This window comes from Pseudochaenichthys georgianus, chromosome 15 (genome assembly GCF_902827115.2).
Source record: "Pseudochaenichthys georgianus chromosome 15, fPseGeo1.2, whole genome shotgun sequence".
NCBI classification, from domain to species: Eukaryota; Metazoa; Chordata; class Actinopteri; order Perciformes; family Channichthyidae; genus Pseudochaenichthys; species Pseudochaenichthys georgianus.
In genome coordinates this window covers 27,821,599-27,839,489 of record NC_047517.1, presented here as the reverse complement: position 1 = coordinate 27,839,489, position 17,891 = coordinate 27,821,599, and the positions used below count along the sequence as shown (strand labels likewise).

Here is a 17,891-nt window from a genome sequence, read left to right as displayed (position 1 = left end):
TATTATTTTGCCACTCGCGGAAGGATAAAGTGAGTCCGCATGCGACGCTCCCTTCTGTCAAAGTGATCACGTGTGGCTGTAATTAGGGAAGTTTCCAACATAATGTCACTTTTCGCGGTTTAAACTGTCATATCATGTTGTATGACACATTTTTTTGTAACCCCCTTAATGTTTTCAAAATGCATTATGTTTAAACTGTAAATCCATATCCTCTGTAGTACCTGTATTGCCTTCTGTATTCGCTGTCTTCAAATAAATCCTAAAGTAGTAAACCAACGTTGATAATTGCAGAAGCAATACACTGTAATGTTATTTTTCTAACATGGTTGTCATTTTTTTTTTAAATGTGCTATATGAATAAATAAAGATTGAGATTGACGCACACTATTGGTGAATAAAACCCATTGCATCATACATAACTAAATTAAAGTCACAGCTTTTAACAATAACATGTTCATGATTGTATAATCATAGGATAATAATAATAAAAATATATAATAATAATAATAACAATACAACAAAATATAATAATACAAATATATAATAATAATAATGAAAATATATATATATATATATATATAATAATAATAATAATATAATACTATTTACTCAAGACTTTACAAGCAGACAAAGAAATTATCCAAAAATCTTCTGAAGTAAGCTGAGGAAGGCTAAACTCTAGATCTGAAACAATGTGTCAACTAATCAATCCACATACAGTTAAACAGCATTCATTTTGATTATCAACTAATCCATTATTTTTAAAAATAATTATAAGTCGAAGTGCAGAAGGTTAACCGGTTCCCAATGAGGGAACTTCTCATTCCTTTATGATTACATTTGTTTGATTTTAGTTGTGAATACATTCACTTTTTCTACACTTGGAATGTATTCATTTGAAATTCAATTAACCGATTAAACAATTGCAAAAAATAAGCATTAATTGCATTTCCACCCTACCAGAACAATTGTTTTGCCTTTCAGAATCAGCCCTGGAGGTCCATTATTGCTAAAGCCAAACAGCATCAGCCACATAATGAGAAGGGATAGTCAAAGTATCCTCTAATAAACGGTGTGCAAAAAATAAGACTATATCTTGAACCATGAGGCCATACTCTATGTCTATGCAACCTGAACACCTGAGTGGAACTTTTTTTTTTTAAACATGGTCAGCCTACATACAGATATTTTAGGACTGTGGTATACAAGAGACAGTAACAGTAGCCGTCCTTTCTTTGTTTAAGTATAGTAGTTTGAGATTTTATAAAGCACTGAGGGTGCAGTTCAGCAGATTGAAATGGGGTTACCTGGAACAGCAGGTTAAATGATCTGATCTTATGTGAGAATCTTATATTGGCAAAATGAATCAGTTCACTCAATTACATTTAATTTGAAAGCGTATAGGATATTCTTGATCTGTTATAAATGATCTGGCTTTTTAAAAAAAAAAACACCTCTGTGTTTTACAATATAAACAAATGTGCACATAATAGATTTATTAAGAACATCTCCACAGCCGACAGTGACTTCTACTTGTAGTTCCCCCAGTCTTTCAGCTGAAACTAAAGGTAGACACGGAGGACCATCTGTGGATTGGGTGTCAGTGAGGGGAGTTATCTTGATAAGTGCAGTTATACAACTCTCCCCGTAATAGAAACCCACGGTGACTGTGCTTTTACATTTACAGTAGTTCCTCATTCTGTACTTTTTAATATTGTCCTGTACCACTTCTTGCCACCAGAGGGCAGCACTGCACTTTTGGCTTTGCAGCCCCAGAATGCAACACTTCCCACTCGACTTCAACCTATGATTGATAAGTAAGAACCTTGTACAGACAACAGTTAACGAGGGCGTGTTGCATAACCTCGTTTATTAGAAATAATCTTGCACAATATTCCAGTGTCAGGAAGTCACCAATGATTCATAATGACTAACATATTTCTTTATTACTGCATTTGTCTTCCTAAAAGTCTTTATTACATGAATTCACATGCCCACTTTATAAAATCACTCAAATCTCAGAGACACTTCAGGCAACCATCAGCAACAGTTTCTGTTTTATAATGTTGCCATTTGAGAAAGGCACTTTCACATTATACAAACATCTCTGATGTATTTCACAATGGTATGAAACATTAACATGATGAATTAATCAACATCCATACATGTAACACAAATAGGCACTGTAGGTAGTAATATACTGCAACTATCTTTCATTCAGGTCATACAAAGAACTGGACAGACAAGCATCCCTCAGACAATGCATATGATAATGATTTCCCTGACCCGGAATGTGTTCCCAAATTACAAAAAGAATCTCAAGTTACCTTTAATTTATTAATTATATAGCTTAAGTTAATATGGATATAAACATACAATGGATTCAAAAATCACATTTTTAAAATGTTAAAAGGAATGTAAAAATCTAACTGCATAATACAAAACCTTTTGATTTGGTGAAGACTTGTTCGAAACACCCACCCCCTGCCAGAATAACTCATTATTTATAGCAATTTAAAATGAGTATTTTTGTATAAAATAATCTAGAACACCACTGGAGGGGAGACTGTATATATAACCCCCTTTGAGAAGTGATGCAGTGCTGCTGTCACTGTGTTGATTACTTGTCCTTCTGCAGAGAGGTGTAGTACTCGACCAGCACCTTCCAGGCCTTGGGGGCCATGAACCCATTGGGAGGGTTGTCTCCTCTGCGAGCCATGTTCCTCATCTTGGTGCCAGAGATGAACTCAAAGTCAGCGTGTCTGAGAAAGTGAGCATTGAAGAAAGAGTAGTTTAAAGAGAGAGTGGGCAGGACAAGTTAGTAGAATCATACCATAGGGACCTACATAAAACCACACTGAAATACAAAAGAGTGGGCCTAAGAAATGAGATAGAATTTATAATAATTTTATCTTTCCCTTGATCCTGACTGGTCTCCCAGTTCCTGCTGCTGAAAAACATCCCCACAGCATGATGCTGCCACCACCACGCTTCACTGTAGGGATGGTGTTGGCCAGGTGATGAGCGGTGCCTAGTTTCCTCCAGACATGGTGCTTGGCATTCAGACCAAAGAGATCCATTTTGGTTTCATCAAACCAGACTATTTGGTTTCTCATGGTCTGAGAGTACTTTAGGTGCTCCATGGGGGCTTGTATGTGCCTTTGGTGCTTCCTTCTGGCCACTCTACCATAAAGGCCTGATGGCGGTGGAGTGCTGCACAGATGGTTGTCCTTCTGGAAGGTTCTCCCATCTCCACAGAGGAACACTGGAGCTCTATCAGAGTGACCATCGGGTTCTTGGTTACCTCTCTGACAAAGGCCCTTCTCCCCCAATGTTCAGTTCGGTTTGGGCAGCAAGCTCTAGGAAGAGCCCTGGTGGTTTCAAACATCTTCCATTTGCAAATAATGGAGACTACTGTGCTCGTTGGGACCTTCAATGCTGCGGACATTTTTCTGTACCCTTCCCCAGATCTGTGCCTTGATACAATCCTGTCTCTGAGGTCTACAGACAATTCCTTGGACCTCATGACTTGGTTTGTGGTCTGATATGCACTGTCAACTGTGTGACCACATATAGACAGGTGTGTTATTTTCTAAGTCATGTCCAATCAATTTAATTTAACACAGGTGGACTCCAATCAAGTTATAGAAACATTTCAAGGATGATCAGGGGAAACGGGATGCACTTGAGCTCAATTTTCAGTTCCAAAGCAAAGGGTGTGAATACTTATGTACATGTGATATTTCATTTAATTATTTTTAACACGTTTGCAAAACATTCTTTACAAATATTTTCGCTTTGTCATTATGGGGTATTGTGTGTGGGACATTGAGAACAAAAATGAATTCAATCCATTTTGTGAGGAATTGCGGTATCTCCTTCTCCTTTTTTCTGTTTGTTTGTCTTTCTGTTTGTCTGTCTTCCTGGCTGGGCGTGGTTGACCTACTTTCAGTTTTCCGCCAACTCACCTCTGCTCCTGTTTCTTATCATCACTGATTACCACCACTCACCTGCTGCTGCTTAAAACTCCGGTTCGATCATCAGACTTCGCCAGTTCTTCGTATACTCACAGTGGTAAAAACTCCAGTTCCGGCTGACTAGATGTTCTAGTTCTTTTGTATACTCATCCTGTTGGATTTTTTCGTATGCTAATCCTGTTCTGTTTTTTGCCTGTTCCAGAAACTCCACATTCCATTCCGTCCTGCCTGCCACATCCAGCCCAACCTCCGTCTCAGCCCTGCTCCACGTTCTCCCCACTCTGTTCAGAGTTTGCTTTGTCCCCTGTCTGGTTTTTGTGGACTTATTAAATCCAGTCTTTTTGACACTTCACCTAAGTCTCCGTCCCAGTGTTCTTGCATAGCGGGTTCAAGTTGTGTGTCTCTTTACGAAACACATTTAGAAATAAGGCTGCAACATAACAAAATGTGAAAAAAGTTAAGGGGTATGAATACTTTCCGGATGCACTGTACATATTACAGTGCAGAGGATGGTTTTATTTTCAAAAATATATAATGTTTTGGCTTGAGAGATTTGGGCCTACACATGTGTGCAGGAGGATATATTGTAAAACTGAATCAGAATTTCACAAAAATGCAGTTAATAAGGATGTACTGCACATTTGCTCCAGTTTGTTTTGCACTTGGGTTCAAACCGGGACAACCATGTCAGTAAGTCTTTAAAATAAAAAAAAGGATCTGAAGTAGACAACAGGACCAAAAAATAAAACAACTTCAGATTTCTTCTTCACGTACCTCTCTTTGTCGTAAAAGTCCATCGCCTGCTTTGTCTTGTTGTAGGCGGCGACCCTGAAGGGGATGATCTCCACGGAGGTGAGGCCTGGCGCCATGGTGAGGACCTTGCTTCCGTGGGTGGGGTCATACAGGTCCTGCTTAGTCTCCGGGTGAGGCATGCCAGCTGGGTCCCGGCCAACGATATAGAAGTTTGCCCCGGCGACCATTCTGGCTCTACAGTGCCACTGAACCTGATTACGCAATAAATAACAATCAGGTTCATATTTAATCACACGTAAATGTATGGTGGAACTGTAGAGAGTGACCGATGGTAACCTCTGGCTAAAGAATAAGCCAGTGCTCCTCACCTCTGTGGGTCCAGCGTACATCATAGGTGAGGGGAAGATGGCGACTATGGTGCTGGAGGGGTCCAGGACGCCCTCCTCCAGCACAGCAGAGTGCTGCTTCATCCTCCAGGCCAGAGGCACGTCGTCGTCTTTGGTCCAGCCTCCCAGCGGGTGCAGCAGCAGCACGGGGTTCTTGTAGCCGCGCTCCAGCAGACGGCGTTTGGTGTCCTGCATCAGCAGCGCGTGGCCGTTGTGCACCGGGTTACGCAGCTGGAATGCAAATACCGCATCTAAGGAGGACAATGTGGAGGAGGGGGACACAATTAAGTTGAAAGAGCAGCATTTCTTGTAATAGCAGCATTGTTGTGGTACAGTGGAGCCGTCAGGCTGATGATTGGTGCAGCTTGGAATGTGGAGCTTCTTGTGCTTTGAATACTTTTCACACAAAACATGCCCATAATACTCTCAACTTATTTCGCATTTAACCTGTTAAGCCCGAAGGTCCCCGCCGACGGGGACCCTGATTTTTTTTATACACACTCACACAAATATTTTTAATATTTTTTTAAGAATCTTTTTTTTTATTTACATTTTTTTTTTTTTTTTTTTTTTTTAATGGAATGAATACCTATAGTGATTATTCAATGTAATACAATGATTTTTATAGTCTGGTATCTGAAAAAGGTCAAATGGCACTGATGGGCCCAAATGGGCCCAAATGTGCCCAAAGCTTATTCCGCCTGGACTTTATTTTCATAAACCTCTCTAAAAAGGTCAAATGTCACTTGTTTTGCCTCAATCTTGATACAGGGTACTTATTATATGTTATAATTTGGATTCCTAAAGCTTTTAGGCTACTAACCCATCATTCAAGGTTGGTCTTCACTATAAGTAATGGGTTTTCTTTAGGCGGAGACAGGAATTTACATTGTTTTGCTATGTTCCATCTGAATTTACTCTGACACAGAAACATCTATATTGATTCTGACACTTCTACATCCAACTCACAGATGTAACCTTGCTTTGATAACAAAAATTATTCATATAAACCTTTTAGAAGTGAAGTTACAGTCATTTGTTCTGGGAATGTCATTTTCGAGCCTGAAACCTGAAAAACAGGCTCGGGGTTTAACAGGTTAAGGTCACCGATTATGCAAAATCCACTTGTTCCTGTCTTTTATACATTAACATGTGTAAAGAGATTCTGAAAGTTTCAGGAAAAAAGATTCGCTCACTTAACGTCATAACGTTTTTTTGGCTAGTGTAACCATTAGCCAATCACCAACCAAGGTGACCCCCCCCCCCCCACCTTATCACCTGAATGTCCTCCTAGAGCACCATTGTGTTCTTTTTAACCAAATATCTCTCAGAGGGGCGTGGGGAGTGGCTCCTTATTTTCATATAAAGTAACAGACAGAGAATCAGCACTTTTCAAACAGGGCTGAAACAGAGGGGATTATGGGATGCTATAATGCATGATCTGTTTGGTATTTGGAGCCAAACACTTCAGAGAAATGTTTTCTATATATCTGAGACCTATAATAAAGTAATGAAAAACAGTGTAATATGGGACCTTTAAATTGCTTGTGGTTTGTGATAAAAGGGTGTTTATATTCTATATTTATCTTATTTATCTTATCAAATCCCACAAAAAAGACTAAAAACAACAATGAATGTATCTTTTTTAAGGTGGTTTGTATTAAGTAAATGTAAGTAACTGTTTAAGTGTAGCAAAGCCTAGCTTATTCTTTCAATGTCATTAAAGGTGGGGTAGGTAAGTTTCAGAATCCGGCTCGAGATACACTTTTTGTTATATTCAATGGAATGCTCTTAACATCTCGATAGCAATGAATATCTTAAGTGCTTTGACAAAAAATCCATTAAAAAATGTCATCTGTGGAAGCCGTAATAATGTAAAAAGTAGCTGACATCTCTCAGTGGATGTCTGATCATCACCTTAAGCTCAACCTTGACCAGACTGAACTGCTTTTCCTTCCGGGAAAAGATTGTCCCACTCTTGACCTGACAATCATCATCGGCACCTCTGTTGTTTCCACGACTCAGACTGCAAGGAATCTGGGTGTGATCCTAGATAACAACCTGTCCTTCACTGCAAACATCGCTGCTACAACCTGCTGTTGCAGATACACGCTTTACAAAATCAGGAGGATGCGTCCCCAGCTGACCCAGAAAGCGACGCAGGTTCTGGTCCAGGCTCTCGTCATCTCACGCCTAGACTACTGCAACTCCCTCCTGGCTGGTCTACCTGCATGTGCCATCTGACCTCTGCAGCTCATCCAGAATGCAGCGGCTCGTCTGGTCTTCAACCTTCCTACATTTTTCCACACCACGCCGCTCCTCCGCTCCCTTCACTGGCTTCCGGTAACTGCTAGAATCCACTTCAAGACAATCGTACTTGCGTACCATGCTGCGAATGGATCTGGCCCTTCCTACATCCAGGGCATGGTTAAACCGTACACCCCAGCACGTGCACTCCGCTCTGCATCAGCCAAACGACTCGCTGCACCATCGCTGCGAGGGGGACCCAAGTTCCCATCAGCAAAAACACGTGGGTTTGCTATCCTGGCTCCAAAATGGTGGAATGAGCTCCCCATTGACATCAGGACAGCAGAAAGCCTGCACACCTTCCGGCGCAGACTGAAAACTCATCTTTTTCGACTCCACTTCGAGCGATAGAACTATTAACAAAGCACTTATATACTAATAAAGGGCTGGCTTATCTAAAGCCAGTTGAGTAGCACTTGAAATGTTTTGCTCTATGAAGCCTGATGTACTTATATGTACTTATATAATAATGACATATGATTCTGTTTTCTTCAAGTTTGTATTTTGTTGGTCGAACGCACTTATTGTAAGTCGCTTTGGATAAAAGCGTCAGCTAAATGCAATGTAATGTAATGTAATGTAATGGATTGCCACCCTGTCTGTCAGCCTTCCATCTCGTGCACGCACAAATGTATCTCGTGCCCTCATTGGGCGTGCATTGCAGCAGTACTTCAATGACTCGCCAGCAACAGGCGGCCACTTTCACCAGTCTGCTGACGTGTGTGCGTTCATGTGTGTTGGAGGAGGTGCTCTGTAAGGAAGTCTGAAGGAAGGGGCGGATTCTTTTCGGCTGCATACTTTCAAATTTTAGTGCACTCGAGCCGGTTTCTGAAACTTACCTACCCCACCTTTAAGTTCCAGAATAACAATTACGAGCTTGGAAAGGTTTTTCCTGTTCATTGGGTTGGTTGACATTAAGAACATATAAAACAGTGTCAGCCAAATTGTGCACATCACAACAACATGCTAGCACCAGTAACAAAACTGCCACTTGAACCAAAGAGCAGCAAAGCATTGAAACAGAAAAGCCATACCCTGTTGTGCTGCAGATGAATAAGTGGCAAGACTTTGAACATAGTATTCAAATCCTAGTGAGCAAGAGACAGTTCTTTTTCATTGTTCTTTACTTTTCAAAGAAACTATACGTCTCCATTGATCACTGCACACAGATCACAAAAATCATCATGCAGCTAAAAAATTACCATTTTACTTTTTGCATCTGGTCCTTTTTCAAGTTCTTCTGAAAGACAAGTGGTGCACTGCTAAATACATTGCTTTCATTTGTATGTTTATTTGTGTTTTTCCCCGGTGGGAACGATATTTTGTTTATGTAATGGTATTCATCTTGAGTGTCACCTTGGTGGCTACTTGCCACACATTGTAAGCCCTTTTGCCTTCTCTTGTAGGTCTGTGATTAAGTCATTTCTTACCTGCTTTCATGTCTTTAAACTTCTGCTTCAGCTCCTGTGGAGTAAGGCGGTACTGGTCGAGCCCATCGTTCCATTTGATTCGCTCCAGCACTTCCAGGTCACCGCCTACCAGCCAATCACCTCCCTCCAAAATCATCTGCACAAGGTGATAAAAGGAGAATTAGAATAACATAATAGAATACTATAATTATGATTTACTTTCCAAAACTCACACATTTAAATATTATCACTCTATAACCCAGGCAAACAAAGTGAGTTTGCAGATCAATCATGTGGAAGGTATAACGTTTATAACTACGTGTTGAAGACATTTGATGAAAGCCTTATCACCTTAATGTGAGGGTGCTGTGGACAGGTGGTGCCCCACTGCCTGGCGCAGCGTTCCTCCTTGCAGTGTGGGTAGAACTCGGGGTTCCTGAGAATAGCGACGCGCGAACCCTGGTACTCCAGAGCAAGCGCCGCACAGCCGTCCAGCTGCTGCTTAATCTCCGAGGCAACAGGCAGCACAATGGGCACTGACATGTTGATGGCCCCACCTGAGACAAATAATTAATAATAATTAATAATAATAATAATTCCTTACATTTATTATAGCGCTTTTTTCAATGACTCAAAGCGCTTTACATATACACACATTACACATATATCATACATGCAATGGTCAGAAACTGTGGACAATACCCACAGGAGCAAGTTCAGGTGAAGTGTCTTGCCCAAGGACACACCGGCTTTACAGACGCAGCAGCGGCGGGTTTCACCCCTTGATCTGATGATCATTGCACAGCGCACTGCGCCACACCGTCCATCTTCACGCCTCGAGGTCATCGAGGCGCTTTTACAAGTATACATTGGTATTATACATGTACTGTGGACATTACCCACAGGAGCAAATCCGGGTGAAGTGTCTTGCGGTACACAAAAGCAAATATTGTGCCAGAACTAATATTTAAATTTACTGCACACCCGTCACAACCCATTTTTAAGGTACGACTTTTCCAGCAGCTATCCCGGACCAGGACTAGTAAATACACTTTAATTAGAACACATATACCCCTATATTGAGTCAAATACACTTGGACACCACATGCTGCAAGTGAGAGGACATTAAAAGGAGGTAGCAGCCAAACATTTTTTAAACTGTGGACGAAAAGTAATTATAAAGCACTTTAAATAGTTGCAAAAAGTAAAGACAACAGTTGAAATAGACAAGTGAAAGAAAAAGTATGTTTAAAGCATGGGGGATAGATGATAGTTAACTCAAATGTAAAAAAAAAGCCTCTATATAATTGCTCTATGTGTTGTACAGCCAGCTTTTTGTTATTTTTTCTGTTTGGTTTTGTTTCTGTAATAAACGGTTTTCTCTCTAAGAACATATCAATTGTTTGTATAGGTGTGACTGAGTAGCTTTGTTTAAAAATAGGGTGTCCCTTTTTTCTGTTCAAACATTCATCGCATTAGTTTTCTTGCATTACAATAATTGCCAGGTTGATACTGGTGTGTGTGTCCTAGCAATTATAAGAAGAGTAAATATGTGCCCTCGTCTCTCACCATCCAGCAGGTTGCCAAAGTGTAAGACCTGCAGGAACTCTCTCTCTCTCATGAAGCCCTTCAGCGGGCTGGCCCAGCCTTCTGACAAGACCTGCACCCACTGTAGATCCAGCTGTGGACAAAGAATAAACACCCAATATATTCAGCATTATAGACGTTTAACGCCTGGATTTAACTTCCCCAATGGTATATGGAGTACCATCAAATCAGTAATTACACCAGGAATAAAAGGATCAAGAAAATGTGGAAGTTTTAATACTGGACGATATACTGTAGGGTAACACTTGCATTAAACAGCCGTATTGCTCTGCTGACATATTTATGGTCAATATATAAACCATAACAAGATGGTCTGAAGCGACAATAACATAAAATAAATAATAATATGTTTCGTTCTTATTTCAAATACACAAATAGAAAAGTGGAAATTAACCATTTGATCCCCCGACAGAGAATATACAATTAAAAAGAAGGTTCATTTATATGTTGTCAAGGTTAAAGTGCTGCTCTGATTCAATTATCATTATTTCCACGCTGCTGCATGCCTGCTAGGCTTTTATGTTTTCATTAGTACCCAGAGAAGTTAGAGCAGACTACTGCCATGTCCAGTATTGCCCTCCATGTCCATTTGCAGTATTATTAGAAAAATCCTGTGTACTGGAGCTGTGCGTTACCTTGGTGATGCTGATGGTAGGAAGCGTGTTCGCGTCAGCCACAGCCAGATTCAGTTTGTTGTCTTTAACAAAGAGTTCATTCACCTCCTCCATGATCTCGCCTGGTACAATGTTCTGTATGCAAAGACACACACATATTATTAACATCAGAATAAGATACTGTGGGTAATGTAAGACTGCAACTCGTTTTTAAAAAAAATCTGATTAATGTAATTAAGTATTTCATAGTAATACAAAACGTTTAATAGTAATACAAATCGACCCATTCCCATAGTGAAGACCAACAGTACAAAGACAAACAGCAGATATTTATATTTGAGAAGTTGGAAGTAAAGAATGTTGTGCATTTGAAAAAGACAATGTGTTTGATATTTATTCAATAAATGTGCAACTGGCCATTGGTGTCCCATACTGGTGCCAAACTAATTATTGGCATTGCATGGAAGGAGATAAAAAAGGGTAATACTCTTGGGAATGCAAGAATATTACCAGTTGCCTGATCATTCATATTGCATATACCACATTGTTCTACTGTCATCTTTCAAAGGAATGCCGGTGGTTATGCAAATCACACACAACTTGTGTATCAATGAATATTTTCTTGGGAACTCATTATGAAACTCATATGCATGTATGTGCATAAAAAGTGGCAAAAAGTCAATCACTGAGTGCAAAGTTAAACTTAAATGTTACTTATTCTCATCTGTAAAAGCTGTAATGGTGAACATCTTTTTATATACAGAAGGCACCTTTCTAGTAATCCAAAGCACATTTCAAATAAGATAATAATCTTTTAAATGTTAAATGTAATTATTGTTTGCTCTGTGATGAATGCTTAATCTGCTGTTGGCAACCAAACAACTCCAATGGTTGTTAAAAGCCCTGCCTTTTCAAGTCTTTATTGCGTCTTGTCTAAATGTCTAAAATCATTGTTTGTGAAAGCCTGATAATATAGCCCATCCCTGATTACGTTAAACCAGTTTGGGACAATGGATACTTATTTAAAGGGGATAGGCTATGATCTGTGTACTGACAGTCTTAAGGAATTTACATTAACGTCACTTGTACAGATGTCTCTTTGTCATATCCCTCAGCTAAAACCTGTGGGGTTTAAATATAATATTTGTCCTGTCCCAGGGAAAATGTCATACAGAAATGTAAACTGACAATGAGGATGCGACACCCACCTGCTCCCTGAGCAGCTCCAGCACCTGATGCAGGCACTCGTTCACTGTGAGCTCTCCGGTTTTCAGCACAAGATCCGGCGCCTCAGGACGCTCATAATCTGCATCAATCCCAGTGAAACCTGACAAAGAAATGTGAAACCATGAAAAGAAATATGATTGAAATCCCATAAGCCTTCATATTACATTTCTATTTCAGTGTGAAGAAGGGCTTGGCAATGCTTGAATAATAAAAAGTGGCGGTAAGAATTGGCAGGAGGTTTCCTGAGGTGAACATTGTTGCACAGACCTTTGATCTCTCCAGCGCGAGCCTTCTTGTAAAGTCCTTTTACATCCCTGCTCTCACACAGCTCAAGAGAAGCGTTGATAAACACCTCAAAAAATGGCAACCCTACACCTGCATGGATCTTCCTCGCCTCTTCCCGATCCTGTGGAGGAAAATAGTAGATATGTTTCATTAGAATGTGGTTTAAAGTTGAATTACGTATTCCACACGGCTGATATTTTATGGACAAATCTTTCTGTTTAAAAACCTTTCAACAGATCTTTTGAATAATATAAATATAACAGATATGCATCAGTATAGTGTAATTTGACAGCCATTTTCATTTAGTCCTATTCCTGTTTCTATTTAGTCATCTCATCCTGTTTTTTCATCAAGTTTTAGTTGACTGAAAATCTGGGAAATTCTTCTTATTTAAGTCAAAGAAAATTGTACTATAGGAGATTGTAAAAGAGTATTTTATTATAGTTTTAGTCAATCAAAGCTGTTGAAATATAAGCCTCCTTTAGTTATCACAATATAATGAACACATTAACTCGTGTTTTATTTCTCCAAAGCCCTAATGAGTTCATTGTTAACTTTCCCTATCCCTAGTCCTATTGAAACTTAATCCTGATATATCATATTTCATCTTCTCTTATCGTCATTGAAAAACAGATTAAGGGAACGTTTTTATTGTTTAATCTACTACAGTCAAGTATTAATTGGTCAGACATATTGCTAGTTTATAATCAATGTGATCAAAAAAAGGTGGTTGGCAAACAATGTTAGTCACAGTTTTAATTCAACATTAGCAGCACTTGACTTTGGGCTCTTAATGTTTTCTGACCTTGCTGAAAGGAGAGATGAAGCTGGTGACACACACCATCCCGGCGTCAGCAAACAGTTTGGCCACCTCAGCAATACGCCGGATGTTCTCCTCGCGGTCTACGGAAGAGAAGCCCAGGTTCTTGTTCAGCCCTTGGCGGATGTTGTCTCCGTCCAGTGAGTAGCACGGAATAGCGTGGGACACGAGGAATTCTTCCAGGGCAAAACTGATAGTAGTCTTTCCAGCACCCGATAAACCTAAACAGAAAATGTGACAAGACAAGCAAACATGAGCGCATTGTTTTTTAACAGTCCATATCAGATGAACCTTTATGGAACCACATTATGAGCAAATGACCAATAGGTGGAGACGGTAGAGATTTACCGGTGAGCCAGATGGTGCAGCCTCTGAAGCCCCCCCTGGTGCCCACCACCTGCCCTCTCTTCGTGCGGCTGACATGGTGGGCCTGGTACACCACATTGGTCGACCTGTTGAGATCCTAAAACAGAAGAAAAGACGCTCAGATAAAGACAAAACTAAAGTGGGGGACAGCTTGAGGTAGAAAAAAGCTAAACAGGACTTTACTAGTTGTAATAATCCATCTGATTTAAACATCTGTACGCCAATCCAAAAATGTTGTCAAGTAAGTATGGGCGATATGAATGAAAGGTATCACAAAATAACAGAAGATCTATAACAGTTGCGAAATCAGAACAGGACAAAACCTGCAGCCTTAGAAACAAGGAAAATATGACACTTTTATAATATCCAACATTTTAGTGACAATGTTGTCTCATATTACGATTTCGCTATTTAATCAATATATTGCCCAATTTGCCCAGCACTAGATCTATCCATAATTATGTTTGACATGAGATTTGTCTTATGGCACAACGTGGCACTTTAGTGATAATCATAGAAAGACTTGTTTTACATGCTCGGTCCAAAGAGACTGTGTGGATAAATGGCTGTATTGACTTCTCAAGGGGAGGGGTAGTGGAGTGAGGCATGATGGGAGGACTGACTGGACAATGTGTCCAGTGTGCTGCCTGCAGCCCAGCGATGATGTGGCAGTGCTCGTGCCCACACGTTCGCCCTCTGTCCGCACCCACCTTCCCCTCATACCTGCATCCATGCCATGGTTTCACTTTTCAAATCTCTCTTCTTTCGCCTCTCAAAAACGACTCTCCCCCATGCTTTCCACTAATTGTAGTTATCTTGACATGCAGGCTATTTGCCCTCAGAGGGTTTCAGTCTCCACCTTATAATCTGTGTTTAAGTGGCCCTTTATTACACATGGTCATGGACCTATAAATCAATTACCTTGACTTGATCACACAAAACGTTGTGTGTTTTAATAAGAGCGACACAGATATAATATATATTATGTTTGTTTTTCTAATGGAGGGAATCATTACATTTGCTGGGTTTATTAATTTATCAAATCATTACCAAAAATGTAAAGAAAAGTTTTTAAATCCATAGTGCGATGGGATGTAAAAGTATAGTACTGTCATTATTTGTGATTACGTTTCTTGAGGAGCACCATTTGAAAGTAACCCACTGTTCCCACTCAAATTGAATAGGTAGTACAAAGGTACTTAACATGCTTTTATGATGGGCCTCATTTCCCCCAAAGGACACATTGCCAATGCCTACAGACAAACAGGACTGTTCTTCCACAAAAGGGAGAAACCTTCTCTCAGTCCACCTCAGATTCCCACTGCAAGCAGACTGCTCCTAATCCTCTCTCCCTTCCTACATTGTGCACTTACATCAAAATCAAGGCACTTCATAACTGTGTATTCATCAAAGAGTACCTTCAAGGCTCCTTGCTTTAGAAATGCTTTTAAGCACAACTATTACTTGACTTCACAATACTAATCATATTTTATGTAATTCCATTTTCTCTTTTTAAAATGTTGCTTGCTTTTAGATTGAATTGACCTACTGAAAAGGACTTTCCACTGCATTCCTTTATAGTGAACTTACAATAAACTCTAATTCTGAAGACCTTACATAACTCTTTTCCTCTCTACAGCTAACATCCTCCTTCTTAGGAAATCACAAAAGATCAATTATGATGATATTGTGGTAGTACATGTCTCTGCTGGAAACTAGTGAACATTTTCATCACCAACTGGTCGGTCACTTCAAATATGAATTGTTTTTGCCATAAAATTACAGGAATGCCCCCATTTACACATCTAAATTGATATTTCTGTTGAATTGACAACCAGTCATTACTCACTTTGAAGTAGCTGGAAGCAACAACCGAGTGAACCCATGCATTTCTCTTTGGAAATAAAATACAGGGTTTCTTCGTAAAGCAGCACATTTGCTTTGTGACCAATACATTCTAGTTTGCCTATTAAATAAGTTGCTGACTCTAAGAAAAGGACTCACCTTGTCTGCTCTAGTGCACACTATGGATGTATCAGGTGCACACTTTTTTGCCTACAAAATACACAAAGGTCTTTGTGCATGGAAATGTTTTTGCTTACAGTTAATGGCCAATGTTATTCTTATAGTTTTTAAGATGACTTCACATAATGTTCTACAAGTAAGCAGCATTCCTGTGTGCAGCATCAGACTGCCTTTTCACAGTGGCCTCTTTCTCTCCCTCACTGGCGTTATGAATGGACCAAATTGACATGGGAAAGTTACTACAACAACCGGCCTATTCAGAGTCAATACAAGTCTGTTACCATCACACCTGGTAGTTAGTAAATTACAGTAAAGAGGCAGAAAAGCGAACAAGGCGTTGCAGAAAAAGGGTTTTTAAGCAGCAATGCAGGGTTACTTGTAATTGACAAGTAATCGACAAGAAATACTGCTTTTTCGTGCAACCGAGTTTCACCAAAAAGGAAAGTGTTAATGTGTATTAATACGATTTATTTGACACACAACTCCTCGGGAGGAGTGTTACATCTCGGGCGCTGGCGGTTTACAGACACTTGGCTGAACTTTTGACAAAAATCTCTAGGTTTATCTGATGACAGTTTGAATTACAGTTGTTTCTCTCTCCCCGATATCTCCACATCTACTCACCGTACGAAGCTTTTTCACGCCGGACATTTTCGAGTGTAACACCGCCGTATGACTGCTGAACACCGGGGACTCGGACCGCTTCGGACAGGCTTGGATGAGGGAGCTGGAACCTCCAAAATGTGGTAATCGAGGAAGACGGAGGGGGGTTTAAAAAGGGACGTCCAGCTTCCAAGACACGTAGCATTCCGCTAGACCAGCCTCCAGGCTTTCTTCTACTCCTCCTCCGAAGCCTAGAAATCTGCATACTTCTTTAGTGTGGCGGTCTGCAGTGACATGACGGGGCCGGGTGTTGCCGTTTAACTGGTTACACCGGGGAACTCGTTACGTGACAATGAGGTGCCTGGGGATGTCTGTTCAAAACATTGCAAACGTGAATAAACCATTTCAAATATGTATTTGTCTCCGAATTTCATTTGTACATCGTTGTTAATGTGATGTTTAGTAGCTTTGATAGCTGTCCATACCTCCAGACAGCCTAAAAGTAAGACACAAGTTGTTTACTCACATCCCTCATGCAGCATCGAGATCCGTGGCCAGCTGTGTGTCCTCTCCGATTAACTTGTGACAGGACTTAATTCTGTAGCTATTCTCCAGCGAGCAAGGTTTTTATTAAATACTTAATGAAATTGTTATTTTATATATATATAAATATATATGTATATCATGTATGTCTATCCTACATTGTCTAGGCTATATAAACCGGCGAAAGTGTCACAACTTTCTTGGTTTGTGATTATAGAGAGAGATAGATAGCGAGACAGAGACATAGATAGAGATACTGTAGAGATAGACATAGAGAAAGCTCGGCTGTGCGTGAGTATTGAATGTGATGTGTGTGGTTTGTGTGGTTAAAACACATCAGCATGTCTGCGGTCGCTCTTTAGTCTTTCTAATGATTCTGAAGGTAAACATTTGCCCCTTTCACACCGGCGCCTTTTCAACTCCGGCTCGGAGCTAGAGCCTGAAAAGCGCCGGGTTTTCCAGTTCACACCGGAGCTGCGCCGGCTCTTAGCTCCGGAATCCGCTTCATTTCCAGCTCCAAAAAATTGTCGGCCCAGAGGCAAGAGCTTTGGAGCTAAGAGGCGATGTCGCTTACGTCTCTCTTACGTCGAGGCGTGCAGGAAACTAAACCCACCTCCCCTGGGTTGACTGTTATGCCTGCCTACAAGCAGTAGTGCCTATAAACACACTTTATAAAGTCAGGCAACACTAACCAGGCTTCGTGTGATTCTGTTTATTTGTGCCTTACTTTGACCATCCGTTCACTGTTATCGATCATTGTGGAGAGAGGCAGACGTGTTGTTTTGTATTATTGCAGCTATCGGATGCAAGTAGTCAGTTTAGCTTCGGTTGCTATGCTAACATCACCCGTTTTATACCAGAGAAACTTTCATAACAGCGTTGTGATACCAAACAGTGTCAATTCAGACTGACACACAATCACTTAGGCTAAGGGGAACTTGGAACATGCATCAGCTGCTTGTGTGAGT

General features: G+C 40.3%; 1 protein-coding gene across 1 annotated transcript; it reads right to left on the bottom strand.

Annotated features, from left to right (window-relative positions):
* Positions 1-1,841: 1,841 nt before the first annotated feature.
* On the bottom strand, positions 1,842-16,681 carry LOC117460183 (bifunctional 3'-phosphoadenosine 5'-phosphosulfate synthase 2-like). Its single transcript, XM_034101457.1, has 12 exons — positions 16,402-16,681; positions 13,735-13,849; positions 13,372-13,607; positions 12,549-12,687; positions 12,263-12,381; positions 11,076-11,189; positions 10,402-10,513; positions 9,184-9,389; positions 8,854-8,989; positions 5,099-5,367; positions 4,752-4,981; positions 1,842-2,762 (listed from the first exon to the last, which is right to left on the bottom strand). Exons 1-12 carry the CDS (start codon positions 16,426-16,428, stop codon positions 2,621-2,623), a joined length of 1,845 nt encoding a protein of 614 aa, XP_033957348.1. The 5' UTR covers positions 16,429-16,681; the 3' UTR covers positions 1,842-2,620.
* Positions 16,682-17,891: the final 1,210 nt, after the last annotated feature.

Bases quoted from the DNA above. Each gene is read 5' to 3' on its own strand.
- LOC117460183 (XM_034101457.1), bottom strand. From the start codon at position 16,428: ATGTCCGGCGTGAAAAAGCTTCGTACG. The intron at 13,850-16,401 runs GTGAGTAGATGT...CTTCTGTTTTAG, and splicing joins GCGTGAAAAAGCTTCGTACG to GATCTCAACAGGTCGACCAA. The intron at 8,990-9,183 runs GTGATAAGGCTT...CACCTTGTGCAG, and splicing joins CACAGCACCCTCACATTAAG to ATGATTTTGGAGGGAGGTGA.